Here is a 19,097-nt window from a genome sequence, read left to right as displayed (position 1 = left end):
TCCACAAACATATCTATACGTAAGTGTGTAATAATCTCTAATTGGGTCACTACACTGTTATCTTGAGAAATCGCCTACGTTCTTTTATGTAGGCCTTTTTATTCTCGTAGATGAGGTGATGTCTGACTACGTTCGCCCCGTGAGCTTTACATAAACAATAGTGTCCTTTGACTCCTATACCACACACAGAACACGAGTAGTTGGGACTTCCCATGTGGGAATAACAGTACCCATGAGTACCGCATCCCCTACCACAGGTCTCGGTCTTCCCCATAAGTATGTATTCACATCTATACATGTTAACATATTTATATGTGTATTAGTCTAATTGTTTCACAACCAAAGCAGTCGCCGCTATACCCAGCGCTATGAAGGTCAGTTCACGGTCCATTTGTCCCTTGGATGGTGTGTAGTACTGGCGAGTGTTGGCTTCTGTAGTGGCTCAATGGTTTACCAGTTAATAAGTAGTATTGTCTGCAAGCTGCGTCGTCGACATCGTGGAATGTTTGAGCGGCATGGTTTTCACGCCTGAGTTGTTCGTTAATGTAATCGATCCGCTGGAAGCGTTGTTTAGCGTACTCGGCCTGTGCTATTTGTAAGTTCTCAATAAGCGAGATCGTGCAGCTTCCTCTCCGCCTGTATTTCAGCCAGCGTGTGACTCGTAGTTTAGAGAAGAGGAAATTACTCCCGGAAAATGCCAGGGCATTCACTAACGCACCACCGACCATCATAGCAATCGTAGCCATCCTTATATTTATTTCATAATATCTTCAGGTATTATTCCTTGTTTTACTAGGATGTCTTTTGTGGCCATCGCCATACCAAGGTTCATTATTAGCATACCCATATCCTGCAGGTTGAAATCTAGCTTGATAGTTGGTTGTTTAAGCACCATTTTGGTCAACCGGTATCCTACGGCTAGACTGGCGACCGCGGTGGCGTGGTATCGTCGTTAACAACGTTTTCCCCTCAGACATTATGTATATGATATAAAAATATATATTTTATTGCATGATATGCGGGTTGACCTTTAATTCGGGTGACCCTCACTGCGTCGTGTATATAACCACGAGATAGCCCACGGCAGCAGTTAAGCATACAACTAACAAAATTAAGCTCGGGTGAGTCACCCTGATAATTTTATGTTGGTTACACCACCGTTTTTAACCGGCAGCTACTCTCTTAGGATTCTTCTGCCTGGTCACCTGTGAAGGGGTCACCTCCAGTTGTGGGGAGTCTGAAGGGGTCTCCTCCAGTTGTTGGGGTGGGGTCTCCGCCAGTTGTGGGGTCTCCTGTGCAGCATCCATCTATACTATTATTATTATTTTTCCTCTCAAATTGACAATGCTTTGCGTGATAATCGCCGCCCGTAACCGGGGCTAACAACATACCATATTTGTGATACAGCTGCAGCTAATAGAGCTCAAAGTGTTCGATAAAGGGTCTTTCTCGAGTCTTCCCACAGGTAAAGTCGGCTCGAGGGATGGGAAGGAAGTATGGCGCAATACCAGTGTATATCTGGGTCATAGCCGATCCTATTGTCTTTGTCATTTCTGAACCTAGTCTAGCCTGCATTATTTAGCGTTACAGTTTATCGATTTCTTAGGCTGACATTTTGTGAATTTTATCCGGTGTACTCCCCAAAGTAATGTTTGGCTTTGCCACCAACAATAGCGCCACCAGTTTCTCTAAACATCATCGTCCACCTGTATTTGGGGGTACCAACAGTTGCTCTAGCAATTCCTCACACTCCATCCTATAATGTAACAAGTAAGTTTTAGTTTTAACTATATAATATACGATATAAGCGAAACACAGAGAAATGAAAGTTAAGTTGAACACGACGAGCACTTCAAATGCCATAACTATAACTAAATGCTAAGTATTTATACTAAGCATTGCTAAGCTTTGCTAAGAATTTTACTAAGCATTGCTAAGCATTTGCTAAGCATTGCTAAGCATTGCTAAGCTAAAACACCCTATATGCTACTGGTTGGTCGGTCTTGAGCACGAGCTTAGCGTGTTTAGTTTCAGCTAGCTGTTTCTTCACCCATTCCCGTTCTAATTTGCTCATCACATCGTTCTCTCTCAAACACTCCTCGAACGAATCCCTGTCCTTGCAGTGAAATAAGGCCACCCATCGCGTCTGCTCCTGAGGTCTTTCAACACCGAGTTGAACTTCTGCGTTAGCACCCAGGCGCTGTGCTTTGCGTGTCGACCAGAGAAGGCCAGAATGCGATAGCATATCTCTCTTTTTGTTATCTCGCGATTAAACATCTGCAGTCGTCCAGTATGAACAACGTCGACTCCCCTTTAAATTTCATATGGTAAGCTTTCAACCAGTCCTGTAGGCGTGGCCCGGATCGACTCTGTGTGCGTCAGGGTCCGTCATAACCAAAGGTCTTTCCGTTAATGCGTTTTATTCATGCTCAGAGTAGGACACATGATAGCGATGTGGTCGAACACATCCCTGTAGTACCCTCAACATATCCAACACGAAAGCGGTCTTCCCACAGCCAGTCTGCCCGCACACTATGGCGCGTGTGTGGGTCGTGGGGCAAATCAATACCATCAGTAGATGGCTTGCTTGCGAATCTCCCATTGTCTATATTAAGTTGCGCATCCATAATAGCGTTACAGATATAATTTCAACTTGCCAGCGGGTTGAGCCTTCTTGGTAATCTGGATAGTAATTCCTTAAGCTGCCATTGTCTATTCTACGGCCGCTACCGTGTAGTTTATCGTCATCCGTGGATGGCATGTCCAACCACAGCACGTACTTGTTAGTTAAGTATTCACCGATTTGCCGGGATGATAGGTCCAGGTCTTTGGCTATGTATGGATGTTTGCTTTCGGCAGCTTTTTATCTCATCCCACTGCTGAGTGCGCCCTCATACCATGACTGAACAGCTGGTTGGGCAGCCCTCGATGGTCACTTCCACCTTTTCGATCTCGGGGTTGAAAAACTTCTCAGCTGTCCCTCGGAGCGGCTCGTAATCCTCCACGGGGGCTGACCAGGATGCCTTTCATCGATCGGCCCGACGCGTTCAGGTTGATATTCCACACAGTGTAATGCTCTTATCCGCCACGATAGATCTATGCCTCAGTATCACGATCGTTACAGGATGGCTACATTCCCGAGTACTGGTTTTCGAACCTGCCTTGCCAGCTCGGGTTAGTGACCATGTCGAACTCCAGAGATGTTGTCTATGGCGTAACTGGCCTCATCGCCGTTCGGCGTCACGCACTACTTTGCTGTAGTTAAGTTAAGCGTGAGCTCGTATTCAAGCCTATCACCCAGCGCGGCTTGGTAAAGCGGCGTGTTCCGTGAAACAACTTCGAAGTCGGCGGCCGCATGCGCAGAACCTGTTCCGATGCGGCGGCGATGGCCTTTTCACCGTCCGATAGCTTGTCTAACTGGTCTGCCGTGAAGGCATACCCAATCGCGCGACCTGGTCGATTTACTGATGCCCTGGTACCGCGTCATTGACCAGGCGTTCTCCCTCGCTTTTCCAGAGGTCCTGTAGCAGTGAAACACATTAAGCTGTCGTCGATGCTCAGCACCTCGTTACCGGTGATCTTGATGGTCGTTTTTCTTGATAATAGCTTCGACCTACGTTCCGCTACTAGCTTCAGCGTTTGTCGTTGTCGGAGGTCAGCGTGATGTTGAGCCAGTCGAACAGTGCCTGGTACAATGAGGTCATTAAGCGCCAAGGTTTGGAAATCTAACCAGCAGCGTTTGATTCTGGTCTATCTTGCTGGGATTGTTGGTGATGGTCACCGACTGGCCTTACGGCTTTGACACCTAGTGGCTCTCGATCTCCTGAAAGGATCTAGTTTTCTACCGTACATTGTTATATAAATGAAATATATAAGTTTTAATACTAAATAATGGCTGAAGGTGGTCATGAAGAAATACCTATGGATGATATGTGGGATAATAGTGCCCTAACATTCGAGGATGATGAAACCTCATTCTCGCCAAGGCAACGAACTTCGTGAAGCAGGCCCGTCAGCGGGTTTCACGATGGTTTAAAAGAGGATAGAAATTACGTTAGAGCCGTGGGGCGAGAATATTCCAAGTTTTTGTCGATGGCAAGGGACGCGCGCTGCGATTGAGGGCTCACAGAGATCGATCTCATGAATAAAGCACTAGAGAACGCTTGCTTTATCAACACTCGGCGAGTCGCCATGGGGGTGACTTTATCCGCGATGAACTAGGCTTCATAGATTACGGTATACGACCTAAAGCCCTTCCCCTTCAAGATCTGCAAGACATCAGAGCCACACATCGGATCAAGACATGACTGATAACATTGAAAAGCTGTTGGCCACCTACCATGACAAACCCTTACCGGTTCGAATTTACCGGCTTCGGGAACTGCGAGGGCTGGACATGGCCATGCAAACCATTAGCGGCCATCTAAGTGAACAACACAGCCAAACTGGGCGCGATAGGCGACCATATAAGCCCATGAAAGGTCAAACTTCGGTGAAGCGGAGGACCGAGTCTCTGAAAGCCACCATCGAGGAGCGAATACGTAATTTGGAAGAGGAAAGGAAGACCGGCTGGAAGCGGCATCCTCCTTCGAGACCAGCTTCGATCCCAGGTCAGCCGTGTCGAAACCGTTGATCGAGTCCTCCACCAAGACACCACGCTAGCTGACAGGATCGAATCCTGTTCGGGAACAAGGATCACCATCGCCAGCATTTTGACTGCATTGGGCTTCATCATATCTACCCTGGTGGTGTCACTGACGCCTGCCGGCGGTGGTGGTACCCCCACACCCCCAAGTGGTGGTGGTGGTGTCAGAGACTGGATTAAAAAACTAGGGGAAACTCTAGCTAAACTGGCTGGTAAGGCCGCCGAAGCCCTACCGGCATCCTGGGTAGCATCGTCTCGTGGTTGCTGAAGCTCTGGCTAAAACTGCCCGTGGCTCAGTCAAAACTTGTGGGCAGCCATCGTCGCCGTGGCTGGTTTGGTGTGCGTGGCGGCTAAAAATTTTTAACCAAATGAGCCCCAAAGCCACCCACCAACCACCATTGCTGTTTTATTATCGATGTGCTGCTGATTGGAGGCTGCAGGCTGGGTCTGTAGGTGGCTGTGTGTTGAACCCTAGGCTCGGGGGTGGCCCACTATACCCGTTTCACCCGGTGGGGGGGTGGTGGGGCGTGGGGGCGTTGACATCGAGGTTGGCGTAACTTTTGGTCGCCCGTGGCTACAATTATTTCGTTGTTGTACCCCACCACTTTCTTTATTCTCAGTTGCATATAAACCGGGCCATGTACAGTCCCGTCGAACCGTAGTCGACTTTCGACCTGGCGTATTCCAACACGTCTTGGTAGCGTTTGATGGCACTCGGGAGATCAACTGGAGCATTGATAGCATCCTCTACGTTGACAACGAATTGTTTCTGTGCGTCGTAAGCAGTCCCTTTGCCTAGGATATTGGAGCAGCGTTTGCGTCTGCGCGCAACAGTGCCCATCGCGTGCGTTCGAATCGAGTCATTCAAGCGTTCGGTGCCGGCGAGTATACCCTTCGATTCCAACATGAATTTTTCCAGTCACCCCTGCTCGAACCTCCAAACTCGGTAATCCTTGCTGTCGTCGAATGCCATGTAGCGGTCATCCCACTTTCGTTTGTTGTGATATGATATGACTTGTATCCCCAATCTTGCAACTTCTTGCTGGCTTCCACGAGAGGCATGTTGTGAGCGATAGGAATACCCAATCCGTGGTTCGGTCCGGCAAACGCCAATCCGTTTTAGTGTCGATTCGAATTAGATTTGCAAATACGTTAAGTAGGCCCGTCTATCGTATTGGTTGTTTACTGCATTCCACGCTTTTTCTTGTGAGGTGGGCTGATCTCTTTGAGGATCGCCTGACCTGGTAGTACCGTGAAGCGTGAACACAGACTGACTCAGCGGTCCACGCCCGAGTGTCGGATACACCACACCCGTTGTAGCGCACCACACTGCGAAGTTGAGTTGATTCTGCCAGAACTGCATCGGGTTGTTGAACCAAAGCGTGCACTGTCTTAGCGTTAGTCACGAAAACTTATACTTATCGAATACATCTATGAACTGGGCGTCGAGAAATACAATCCATCAGCGACCACGATCTTCATGTTTTAAAACTATTATATAATGAGTTTATATAACATGTACATAACACTCCCAGGAATAGCGGCGAGGCCGTTCAGCTGGCCTTACGCGATCGATAACCGCGTCGGGTCAACTTCGAAGTCGCACTGTGCGATATAACCTACCTACCACGATGGACTAACATCAGCGCTAGCAACAATAAACTGTTAGTAGGTGGTGCTAGCAACAAGATAATTGATGGTTACTACAGCGTGTGCTCTCTAGCGGCGAGGTATTCAAACCATTGGGGCCGAACTCAAGATGAGCGACTCAAAGCGGTACAGTGGTGTTAATCAACAACGGAAGAAACTCCTTGAGGCTCGATCGACCACTGGCGAGGACACTTTCGGTATACAGCCTGAAGAGATAAAACCAGCGACTACCGCCACAGGCGCGAAGTTACCGACCTAGTACCGTGCGAGGCTGTGCATTCATCTCAGCCAGGTTAGCACAACGGACAACATTCAAGGGGTCACCCTTCCACTATACTGAGAGCCGTACCGGTGAAAGCGGAGAAATACAACGGCGGCAGAACCGAGTCGTTTTCACAGCGGCAGTATAAGAGGTTAACCCAGGGCAACATCCCTGAGCTGATAATATCGGTGTTAGATATAAATCATAATCTCGTGAATATAGGATACCTCAAAGCGTAGCAGCTGCACATAAAATGACCAGCGCACAAGGTCCGGAATGAAGTTGAAAAATGCATCAATGTGGGGATCTCGATCTGAGGGGACACCGCAGCGGATTCGACGACCGGAGTAGATGGTAAAGTGTCGCCTTGCAACTTAAAACAGCATTTATAAGCGTTGAAGTTTCGGTGGTACTAGCAACCTAAGTGATATAATAGATACCTCAAAGGCGGTAGTCAACACTAAGTACACCCTTGTCAACACGGGTGATAATTGGATGATATACCCATCGTTAGGGGGCAAACTGTTCGACTTAACCGATGTTGAGAGCACTACCGTCGCCCGAAACAAACCATATCGCTTCGTCTTCACCGATGATGACAAGTGGGTGTTATTACGGGTAAAGTCGACTGGTTTCTCAATATTAGGCTCGGCTCCCCCTCGTGTTCACGGATAACAAAGACAACCACCTAAACAAAGTTAAGTGAACAACGGAACCCTGCTTTCGTGGCTTACATCCCGACTCAGAGGCGTGGCGTAGTCATCAGCCCACTTCGCCAGTATGGCAGCCCACATGCTATCGAGTAAAGCGGGGATGCAAAGCGTGGTATTGCAGTTGGTGTCTGAATTGAAGGTGTGGTCAGGATCCTGGAGAGTCTACCGGCGAACTCAACACTGATCATCCAAGTCTACCTAGGGGAACCATCGGCGGGATGATGTAGAGATCGTGAAGGGGTCAAACTCGGTGGGAAACAACAACAGTATCCGCGTTTGCAGCGTTTACGTGCGGGTGGGTGTCGACTCCAAAACCAGTCTGCAGGGTGTCACCGTGGTGCGTGGAAGACACTATATCACTAACCAAGATCTTCCTACCGACAACATACACTTCATGGGGGTGAAGTGCACCCTGAACTATTATCAGAAAACCAGTTGGAAATTATCTCGTAATAATATTATTATAGCAATGTCTTGGATTAAGCCCCAACACTACGATTAGCGACTTAGGGGACACGGAGGGATTCGATCAACCTGGTGAGGAAGACACCTTATGCGTCCTGCACTTCAAAAACAATGTGTATAGGCGGGTTAATCGTTATCGGATTTTAAAGAGCCTGAATGGTTAGTCAACTTAACCCTCACCTCACCTTATATCTCCTTGAAACAAAATAATACTATCTCCGAGATTAGGAACAACGGTATGATTATAGGATCGTTAGTTCGAATCTAGTGTACAAGTCGTACCAATACCAGACCACTCGGGCAACATGTTAGCTTCCAGTGGGAAAGTAAAGACAGAGATAAAATTACTCAATTACCAAGAGGTTTTAGAAATGTCGGAAAAAACTTTACATTTATCATAGGCGTCTATCTCGGAGATACACCTGGTGAGTATCTTTACATTATAGATGATATGATTATCGTTGGGAAGACAGGGGCTAGTAACCAGCGTTGTTGTATTATTAAGGTATCGGAAAGCGACCCTGTACCAAGTCTTGATGGGGTTCGTCTCCTTAATGGGAGTAGAGCTGAGACCCAGCTTTTTACACGCCGCGTTAATCTAAGTATTATCGGCTTTAAGTACATTAATCAAAGGTTAAATGAAACCCAATTAAAATATATTATGGGGTTGAGCTATATCCCTGAACACTAGTTGGAAATTATATCGTAATAGTATTATAGCAATGTCTTGGCTTCACCCCAACACTACACTTAACGATCTAGGGACGGATGGGTTCGATCAGCCTGGTGAGGAAGACACCTTATACATCCTGCACTTCAAAGACAACGTGTATAGGCGGGTGTGCGTTATCAGATTTTAAAGAGCCTAAATGGATAGTCAACAACCCCTCACCTCACCTTATATCTCTTTTAAGTAGTGGTGGGTCTATCACTAGGGATATCACGAAATTAAGAACAGTGGTATATTTCTCGGGGGTTTCAACCTCAGGGTTCTCAACCTATAAGAGTTTCGAATCCCAGGCCATATGGAATACATGTTAGATACACCGGAGTTGGAGCAGAGTTAACACCCACTGACCCACTATCTAATATATCTATCGTCCAGGCTCCACATTAATCATAAAACTCTTTTTAAAGGCGGCGATGTGTCTCCAATATGGGGTATTTTACATTGGGGTTATAATAGACTTATCTATTGGTTCATTTAATGGCCACCATTGTAGTATCGTCATCACGGCGGGACTCGGTCCACGGAGGGTTGCTGCCCCTTAATAAACCCCTCTATGCTTCAGTATAGAACAAAAGTTACCTATTGAATTTCCCTATATTACCTAACCAAGAACATAGGCCTTATAAACCTCAGGTATGTTGACCAACTATTAACTGATACCCAATTAAAATATCTTTTGTAATATATATTATAGGATGGGACTGTACCCAGGCATAGATGAAGTAGTGAAGACCCTGGAAACCGTGAAGCGGGTTCCGCTTGAGAACAATTATGTGATGTAAAGCGTCAACTAGAACAAGACCGCGATAAGCGGAAAGCACTATATAAAAGTACCATAGAGCTTTCAATGCGTGGGCGGGACTGATACTACCCTTATGGCAGCCAGCATGGGCCTAGGGGTGGCAGGTGTTGGGTTGTTAGCTACCATCGTGGCGCACCTATAGTGATGGGGCTCGAAATAACGGCTGGGGTGACAGGGGTGTTGGGGTTGGGGCTTAAGCTTGTATCCGCAGACTGCATCGTAAAAGCATTGAAACCACGATGAAATCAGGGTTCTGGCGAAGCAAAGCTGAACACGGTGAGTGGCGTATTTCCACGGCACTCACTGACAGTAAGATCTCAGAGGAGGAGTTTCGTTCAATCCTCTCTGAACTCACAAAATATGACAAAATGAAACAAGAGATTCGATCCAAGTCTCGTAAGTCTACTATCAGCGAGGGCGAGAAAAAAGTACATAGAACAGGGGATACAAAAGGCCCAGCAAGCCTTTATTCAACAACACCAAAGAGATCATAGGCGATTCACGTTAAACTGTTTCATCGAGGCCAGCGTGACATAGCGTACGCGTGGACATAGATAAAAACGAACTACTTGAGGGATGGGCCAGGGAGGGGGTTTGTGAGAGAAGAATTATTGATCGTACCGTATGACACAGTATTACCTCCCGTCAACACGACATAGAGGCAAGAGATAAGGGTCCCCGACTAAAGTCTTATTTTATGAAATAAAGCTTTGTAGTAGATGGTAATGGGAAGGGTCCGACTAAGGCTTCATTTAATAGATGAAGCTTTAGATTACTGTAGTAGATGGTAATAGGAAGGGTCCGACTAAGGCTTCATCTATTAAATGAAGCTTTAGATTACCCTGGTCCAGTACCACCATCCTGTCTACTACTAAATTACCTTTGGTTTTCCTGTCCAGCATGCCAAGAGGTACTCGGTGGACTGTCGTGAAAGATTGCCACCTCCGTCAAATACTGATGACCCAATCACAGTAGAAGATACAAATCCTGACCAAGTAGTCTCAGTGGAGGACAATGCTGCTGAAAAGGAAGAGGTTTGTTATCCATGTGGGATCAGAGAATGGCATTTTTATCTGAACAATTATGTTGACCATGTATTTGTAATACTGTTAGTGCTTTCGCTCGTACTTGATATGCTGTTGCAAAAAGTAGTAGCAGTTGTGTTATAAGAGTGATTACTTCTGAACACGGATTCTTATAGGACACAAGTCTGGCAAGCAATTGTTGTGTATTTCCTGTTTTAGGATGAGGTGGTTTTGCTGGACACCAACATAAGGACTCTGGCAGGGGAGGAGACGCAAGGGGAATCACTGCACCTCGTATACACAGTGTCACAGCCAGCAGACAGCAGGGGGCCGTCACAGCATACACAGAGCAGGGGGCCCTCACAGTCAAAGGTACAGCACGTTTCAATTTATGTGGAAAATTGATTCAAAATTGTATGTTTTACATGATCATGCTGTTTTGGTGGGATGTATGAAACAGACTAATCATGGTTCACACAAAGTGTGCTTATATTGTGCATGAGACATGGTATCAGAGCATATCCAGAATAACATAATGTACTTGTATGTTAGGTCATGTAGCTGAAAATGCAATTAAAGCATATCCTATTCTGCCAAACATCTCTCACGAGTGGTGTTCCGATGATCGAAAATCGATCGAAAATCGATTGAAAGAAGGATTAAAAATGATTATCGATTGTAAAAAAACATATTTTCAATTATTTGGAATTTTGTTGTTTTAGTTTAACACACTTGAATGAAGTAAACTAGCGATTAAATTTGTCGAATATTCACGAACAAACATGCGCTCAACAGCGTAAAGCTATGCGCATTGTAAAATTTTAACTACTTTTATTGTTTAATTACATTTCCAGTGTCTTTCTTGCATGCATGCATTTCATTGCATGACAGTATTAGTTATAAGGAACATTTATTAGAAAAAAACAAGGGAAAAAACCCTTCAAATTGGTGATTTGATTAAAAATGTATATATTTCGATTATAATTGAAAATCGTTCACCACAATCCTCCGATGATCGATAGTGGATTTGGTTTCCGATTCCCAACACTATCTCTCACACTTCTCATTCAGAAGGGGCAGAGTGAGTGAGTGAGTTTAGTTTTACACCTCTTTCAGCAATATGCCAGCAATATCACGGCGGGGGACCACAGAAATGGGCTACACTCATTGTACTACCCATGTGGGGAATCGAGAACCAGTGCCTTTGGCCTGTCGAGTGAATGCTTTAACCCCTAGGGTACCCCATCGCCCCCATAAGGGTCAGAAAGGTTACTTACTAACTATGAAAGCTCACAGTTCAAAAGCTTATTTTCCACATTTACTGAAATAAGTTATAGCAGAGATTTAGTTTGATATGAAAGACTTTTAGGCTGTTTAGTGAACTTTCATATAACAGGTTTTATGTACTGCACCATTTTGCTAGAACATACAACATATTCACACTCACCTGACTTGAATGGTTTGTTGTCTTTGTTAAGAGTGTTGCAGACTGACTGCATTCAGTGAGACAAAGGGTTAGGTCAGAGGCTTAGCTTGGCCAATCATTTGACCTTGTCATGGCTTGGGTTTGTTACAGGTTCAGTACATGAAAGATATAAATTATCCTAACCACTAATTGTACATATTGGTTAAACACAGAACCTGAAATGGAACAAAATAGATATACTTTCAAAATACTATAAATACATCTGGTCAGGGCTAGATCTGTCTCACGATGGTTTGAACTGTTCTTGCAGGTGTCAGAAGCAGGCAGGAGCAGCGAGGATCAAGGAGGTATGTTAATATATAAATGAATATGTGGACAAACAAACAAAAACAACTTTTGTGGACTTCAATAAGACTCTGAGCTGTCATTATTTGGTCTTTGAGTTGTCACAGAAACCCTTGTCGTAGTCCCAGATTGCAGATACCTTTGGACTTTTCATGGAATTATGAAATGTTGGTTTCTGAAGTAAAAGGCTGAAATTAGCATAAAAAATTCACTCATGCTTATTTTCAATAATCGAGTCAGGACCCAAAAATCAAGTGATCAGCATCATGAGCATTGATCTACGCAATTGGGATACGATGACAAGTGTCAACTCGATCATGTTAATCGCCTCTTAGGACAAGCATGGGTTGCTGAAGACCAATATTTACTCGGATCATCACAAGTACAGACAAGCATGGGTTGCTGAGTAAAAAAAAATTTACTCAGATCATCACAAGTACAGACAAGCATGGATTGCTGAGTACAAATATTAACTCAGATCATCACAAGTACAGACAAGCATGGGTTGCTGAGTACCAATATTTACTCAGATCATCACAAGTACAGACAAGCATGGGTTGCTGAGTACCAATATTTACTCAGATCATCACAAGTACAGACAAGCATGGATTGTGGGTACCAATATTTACTCAGATCATCACAAGTACAGACAAGCATGGGTTGCTGAGTACCAATATTTACTCAGATCATCACAAGTACAGACAAGCATGGGTTGCTGAGTACCAATATTTACTTGAATCATCACAAGTACAGACAAGCATGGATTGCTGAGTACCAATATTTACTCGGATCATCACAAGTACAGACAAGCATGGATTGCTGAATACCAATATTTACTCAGATCATCACAAGTACAGACAAGCATGGATTGCTGAATACCAATATTTACTCAGATCATCACAAGTACAGACAAGCATGGGTTGCTGAGTACCAATATTTACTCAGATCATCACAAGTACAGACAAGCATGGGTTGCTGAGTACCAATATTTACTCAGATCATCACAAGTACAGACAAGCATTGGTTGCTGAGTAAAAAAAAATTTACTCAGATCATCACAAGTACAGATAAGCATGGGTTGCTGAGTACCAATATTTACTCAGATCATCACAAGTACAGACAAGCATGGGTTGCTGAATACCAATATTTACTCAGATCATCACAAGTACAGACAAGCATGGGTTGCTGAATACCAATATTTACTCGGATCATCACAAGTACAGACAAGCATGGATTGCTGAATACCAATATTTACTCAGATCATCACAAGTACAGACAAGCATGGATTGCTGAATACCAATATTTACTCAATATATTACAGACAAGCACGGATTGCTGAGTACCAATATTTACTCAGATCATCACAAGTACAGACAAGCATGGGTTGCTGAGTACCAATATTTACTCAGATCATGACAAGTACAGACAAGCATGGGTTGCTGAGTAAAAAAAAATTTACTCAGATCATCACAAGTACAGATAAGCATGGGTTGCTGAGTACCAATATTTACTCAGATCATCACAAGTACAGACAAGCATGGGTTGCTGAATACCAATATTTACTCAGATCATCACAAGTACAGACAAGCATGGGTTGCTGAATACCAATATTTACTCAGATCATCACAAGTACAGACAAGCATGGGTTGCTGAATACCAATATTTACTCAGATCATCACAAGTACAGACAAGCATGGATTGCTGAATACCAATATTTACTCAGATCATCACAAGTACAGACAAGCATGGATTGCTGAGTACCAATATTTACTCAGATCATCACAAGTACAGACAAGCATGGGTTGCTGAGTACCAATATTTACTCAGATCATCACAAGTACAGACAAGCATGGATTGCTGAATACCAATATTTACTCAGATCATCACAAGTACAGACAAGCATGGATTGCTGAATACCAATATTTACTCAGATCATCACAAGTACAGACAAGCATGGGTTGCTGAATACCAATATTTACTCAGATCATCACAAGTACAGACAAGCATGTGTTGCTGAAGACCAATATTTACTCAGATCATCACAAGTATAGACAAGCATGAGTTGCTGAATACCAATATTTACTCAGATCATCACAAGTACAGACAAGCATGGATTGCTGAGTACCAATATTTACTCAGATCATCACAAGTACAGACAAGCATGGGTTGCTGAGTACCAATATTTACTCGGATCATCACAAGTACAGACAAGCATGGGTTGCTGAATACCAATATTTACTCAGATCATCACAAGTACAGACAAGCATGGGTTGCTGAGTACCAATATTTACTCAGATCATCACAAGTACAGACAAGCATGGGTTGCTGAAGACCAATATTTACTCAGATCATCACTAGTACAGACAAGCATGGGTAGCTGAATACCAATATTTACTCAGATCATCACAAGTACAGACAAGCATGGGTTGCTGAGTACCAATATTTACTCAGATCATCACAAGTACAGACAAGCATGGGTTGCTGAATACCAATATTTACTCAGATCATCACAAGTACAGACAAGCATGGGTTGCTGAGTACCAATATTTACTCGGATCATCACAAGTACAGACAAGCATGGGTTGCTGAATACCAATATTTACTCAGATCATCACAAGTACAGACAAGCATGGGTTGCTGAGTACCAATATTTACTCAGATCATCACAAGTACAGACAAGCATGGGTTGCTGAGTACCAATATTTACTCGGATCATCACAAGTACAGACAAGCATGAGTTGCTGAAGACCAATATTTACTCAGATCATCACAAGTACAGACAAGCATGGGTTGCTGAGTACCAATATTTACTCAGATCATCACAAGTACAGACAAGCATGGGTTGTTGAAGACCAATATTTACTCAGATCATCACAAGTACAGACAAGCATGGGTTGCTGAAGACCAATATTTACTCGGATCATCACAAGTACAGACAAGCATGGGTTGCTGAGTACCAATATTTACTCAGATCATCACAAGTACAGACAAGCATGGGTTGCTGAGTACCAATATTTACTCAGATCATCACAAGTACAGACAAGCATGGGTTGCTGAGTACCAATATTTACTCAGATCATCACAAGTACAGACAAGCATGGGTTGCTGAATACCAATATTTACTCGGATCATCACAAGTACAGACAAGCATGAGTTGCTGAAGACCAATATTTACTCAGATCATCACAAGTACAGACAAGCATGGGTTGCTGAGTACCAATATTTACTCGGATCATCACTAGTACAGACAAGCATGTGTTGCTGAAGACCAATATTTACTCAGATCATCACAAGTACAGACAAGCATGGGTTGCTGAGTACCAATATTTACTCAGATCATCACAAGTACAGACAAGCATGGGTTGCTGAGTACCAATATTTACTCGGATCATCACAAGTACAGACAAGCATGGGTTGCTGAATACCAATATTTACTCAGATCATCACAAGTACAGACAAGCATGGGTTGCTGAAGACCAATATTTACTCGGATCATCACAAGTACAGACAAGCATGGATTGCTGAGTACCAATATTTACTCGGATCATCACAAGTACAGACAAGCATGGATTGCTGAGTACCAATATTTACTCGGATCATCACAAGTACAGACAAGCATGGGTTGCTGAGTACCAATATTTACTCGGATCATCACAAGTACAGACAAGCATGGGTTGCTGAATACCAATATTTACTCAGATCATCACAAGTACAGACAAGCATGGGTTGCTGAATACCAATATTTACTCGGATCATCACAAGTACAGACAAGCATGGATTGCTGAGTACCAATATTTACTCGGATCATCACAAGTACAGACAAGCATGGGTTGCTGAGTACCAATATTTACTCAGATCATCACAAGTACAGACAAGCATGTATTGCTGAGTACCAATATTTACTCAGATCATCACAAGTACAGACAAGCATGGGTTGCTGAGTACCAATATTTACTCAGATCATCACAAGTACAGACAAGCATGAGTTGCTGAAGACCAATATTTACTCAGATCATCACAAGTACAGACAAGCATGGGTTGCTGAGTACCAATATTTACTCAGATCATCACAAGTACAGACAAGCATGGGTTGCTGAAGACCAATATTTACTCAGATCATCACAAGTACAGACAAGCATGGGTTGCTGAGTACCAATATTTACTCAGATCATCACAAGTACAGACAAGCATGGGTTGCTGAAGACCAATATTTACTCGGATCATCACAAGTACAGACAAGCATGGGTTGCTGAATACCAATATTTACTCAGATCATCACAAGTACAGACAAGCATGGGTTGCTGAATACCAATATTTACTCGGATCATCACAAGTACAGACAAGCATGGGTTGCTGAGTACCAATATTTACTCAGATCATCACAAGTACAGACAAGCATGGGTTGCTGAGTACCAATATTTACTCAGATCATCACAAGTACAGACAAGCATGTATTGCTGAGTACCAATATTTACTCGGACCATCACAAGTACAGACAAGCATGGATTGCTGAGTACCAATATTTACTCGGATCATCACAAGTACAGACAAGCATGGGTTGCTGAGTACCAATATTTACTCAGATCATCACAAGTACAGACAAGCATGGGTTGCTGAGTACCAATATTTACTCAGATCATCACAAGTACAGACAAGCATGGGTTGCTGAGTACCAATATTTACTCAGATCATCACAAGTACAGACAAGCATGGGTTGCTGAGTACCAATATTTACTCAGATCATCACAAGTACAGACAAGCATGGGTTGCTGAAGACCAATTCTAACCCAGATCTTCACGAGTTTTCAATTTCAGAAGAAGCAATTTAACATGAGCCTAAGAGTTACCTGCCCTTGCAGGACATGAAGTTGATCTTGATCTTACATGATTGTTTATTCACCCAGGAGGAGTTCAATGACATAAAATATATCGCTGTCAAATATAAGTTAAAACTTTCACAACACAGACTGAGAAATTATTGTATGCAATTCTTTTGTCATATTTATTTGTACAGTGGCTACAGAGCCTACAACTCTTAACATTGACCAGTGGAGCTTGATGTTTCTTGTTCGTAGTCTGTTGTACAGAATCTGTTGTATTTGGTCTGTACAGCAAGGTACAGGTGGTTGAGTGGTCTAAGGCATCAACATAAGCACTGACTGCTGGTTTATATCCCAGATTCATCCTGATTCCTGATTATAGTCCGCAATATATGACTGACTTCACTTCTGATTCCCTGCCCTTCTTAAGCTGAAATTCTGTGATATTTTTTACCCATGAAGAACCGGGTTAGAATTGGTCTTCAGCAACCCATGCTTGTCTCAAGAGGCGACTAACATGATCTGGTGGTCAGGTTCGCTGAATTGGTTGACACGTCATCATATCCCAGTTGCATAGATCAATGGTCATGGTGTTGATCACTGGATTGTCTGGTCCAGACTCAAATATTTTACAAACCACCGCCATATAGCTGGAATATTGCTGAGTGTGGCGTTAAACAACAACCTAACCATGATATTTCTCCTTTGCAAACTTCGTGTCACATAGTATCTAATCTATCTCTGTAAGGTAAAAATATCAAAATGGATCCTTTTGTAAGATGGACTGAACATGACCCCTGTCATGCCAGCCTGTGCCGGATACAGCTGATTTTAAGTTTTATCATGTTTATATAGATGGTTATTGCACGACCTAACTAGTCAAACAAGAACTTTCCTTCAATCTAAGGGGCAGTGGAGTAGCCTGGTGGTTAAAGCGTTTGCTCGTCACTCTGAAGATCCGAGTTTGATTCCCCCACATGGGTACAATGTGTGAAGTCCATTTCTGGTGTCCCCTGCCATGACATTGCGGGAATATTGCTAAAAGTGGCGTAATAACATACTCACTCCTTCAGCCTCAGTACTGACTGGTTTTGCTCTCATTAATTAAATGTTTTGTTCTAGTGGTCTGTGCAGAATGTTGTCCTGATTCTCAAGACCTGGCTCTGCATCTGTCGCAGTCACAAGGAGGCTCACACACACCTTCAGGTAGCTGGAGAAGAGTCCTACACATGATGCTGTAATATATCGCTGGGTACAGTTTGTATAGTAACATCCTGGGGGACTGTTATTGCTGTCTGTGGCTGTGAGCAACTGCACACTGCATCTACCACGAGGCATATTATCTACTCATTACAGACCCTCTGAATATTACGAAAACATATCAACATATGTACATTCATTGTCTTCTAGTACTTACAACCTTGATCTTTGTGTTGTAAATGGACTGGGCAGACATTCATGGACTGTTAGAAATGTTGTTTGATTAGTGTCAAACAATGCTGTCATTAAGTTATTATTCCCCGTCACGAAGTAGGAGAGAGATATTGGTTTGAGCTCCGTCCGTCCGACATGATGGGGCCAGATTTTCTCAGAAACCGTTATTGATAGGGAAACCAAATTTGTTATGTCTCTTCAGGACATGAATGCCTTGATGGAGTCCGAAACAGAAACCATGTTACAATTTGTTACACTGTTATGGCCCTTGTCATGTGTTTCTTGACTTAGTGCATGATATCACCAATGGGGACAGATTGTTTTCAGAAACCGTTATTGATAGGAAACCAAATTTGGTATGTGTTTTCAGGACATGAATGCAACACTTAGCAAAGTCATAGATGTGTTGTGGGTACAATGAATAATATTATATGTCCCTCAGGACACCATGGATGTATTTTCTGCGTCCATTCTCTACATTTGTGTGTTGCGTTGTTAGACCATTTTAAAATCAAATCTGGTTGATGTAATGATGTTCCATGTCCATTATAGCCCAGATGAACAGTCAGGCAAAGACTGCCTCCCCTCCCGAGATGGCAGATAAACGTGGAAGCAGAGCCAGCAGGTCTAAGTCGGCATCTTCTGATTCAAGTGAGGATTGAGGACATATGTTTGTTTCTATTGCACTGTGTGTGACAACAGTATCCAAAAATATAGCTGTTCTGGCCAAACTTAGAGTTTGTAAATGAATAATAAAATGTTTCATTTACTTAAAAGCCT

General features: G+C 43.5%; 1 protein-coding gene across 1 annotated transcript in view; it reads left to right on the top strand.

Annotated features, from left to right (window-relative positions):
- The window catches only part of LOC124263608 (mucin-17-like), a 77,871-nt gene that overhangs the window by 23,612 nt on the left and 35,162 nt on the right, over nucleotides 1-19,097 (top strand). The window contains exons 8-12 of the mRNA XM_046698263.1: nucleotides 10,167-10,301; nucleotides 10,512-10,664; nucleotides 12,029-12,065; nucleotides 18,006-18,089; nucleotides 18,870-18,968. Coding sequence (XP_046554219.1) covers nucleotides 10,167-10,301; nucleotides 10,512-10,664; nucleotides 12,029-12,065; nucleotides 18,006-18,089; nucleotides 18,870-18,968 — 508 coding nt within the window. The remainder of the gene's footprint in view (nucleotides 1-10,166; nucleotides 10,302-10,511; nucleotides 10,665-12,028; nucleotides 12,066-18,005; nucleotides 18,090-18,869; nucleotides 18,969-19,097) is intronic.

This window comes from Haliotis rubra, unplaced genomic scaffold (assembly GCF_003918875.1).
Source record: "Haliotis rubra isolate DU_JTF1 unplaced genomic scaffold, ASM391887v1 Scf120, whole genome shotgun sequence".
Classification (NCBI taxonomy): Eukaryota; Metazoa; Mollusca; class Gastropoda; order Lepetellida; family Haliotidae; genus Haliotis; species Haliotis rubra.
This window is presented reverse-complemented; position numbering and strand designations above follow the sequence as displayed.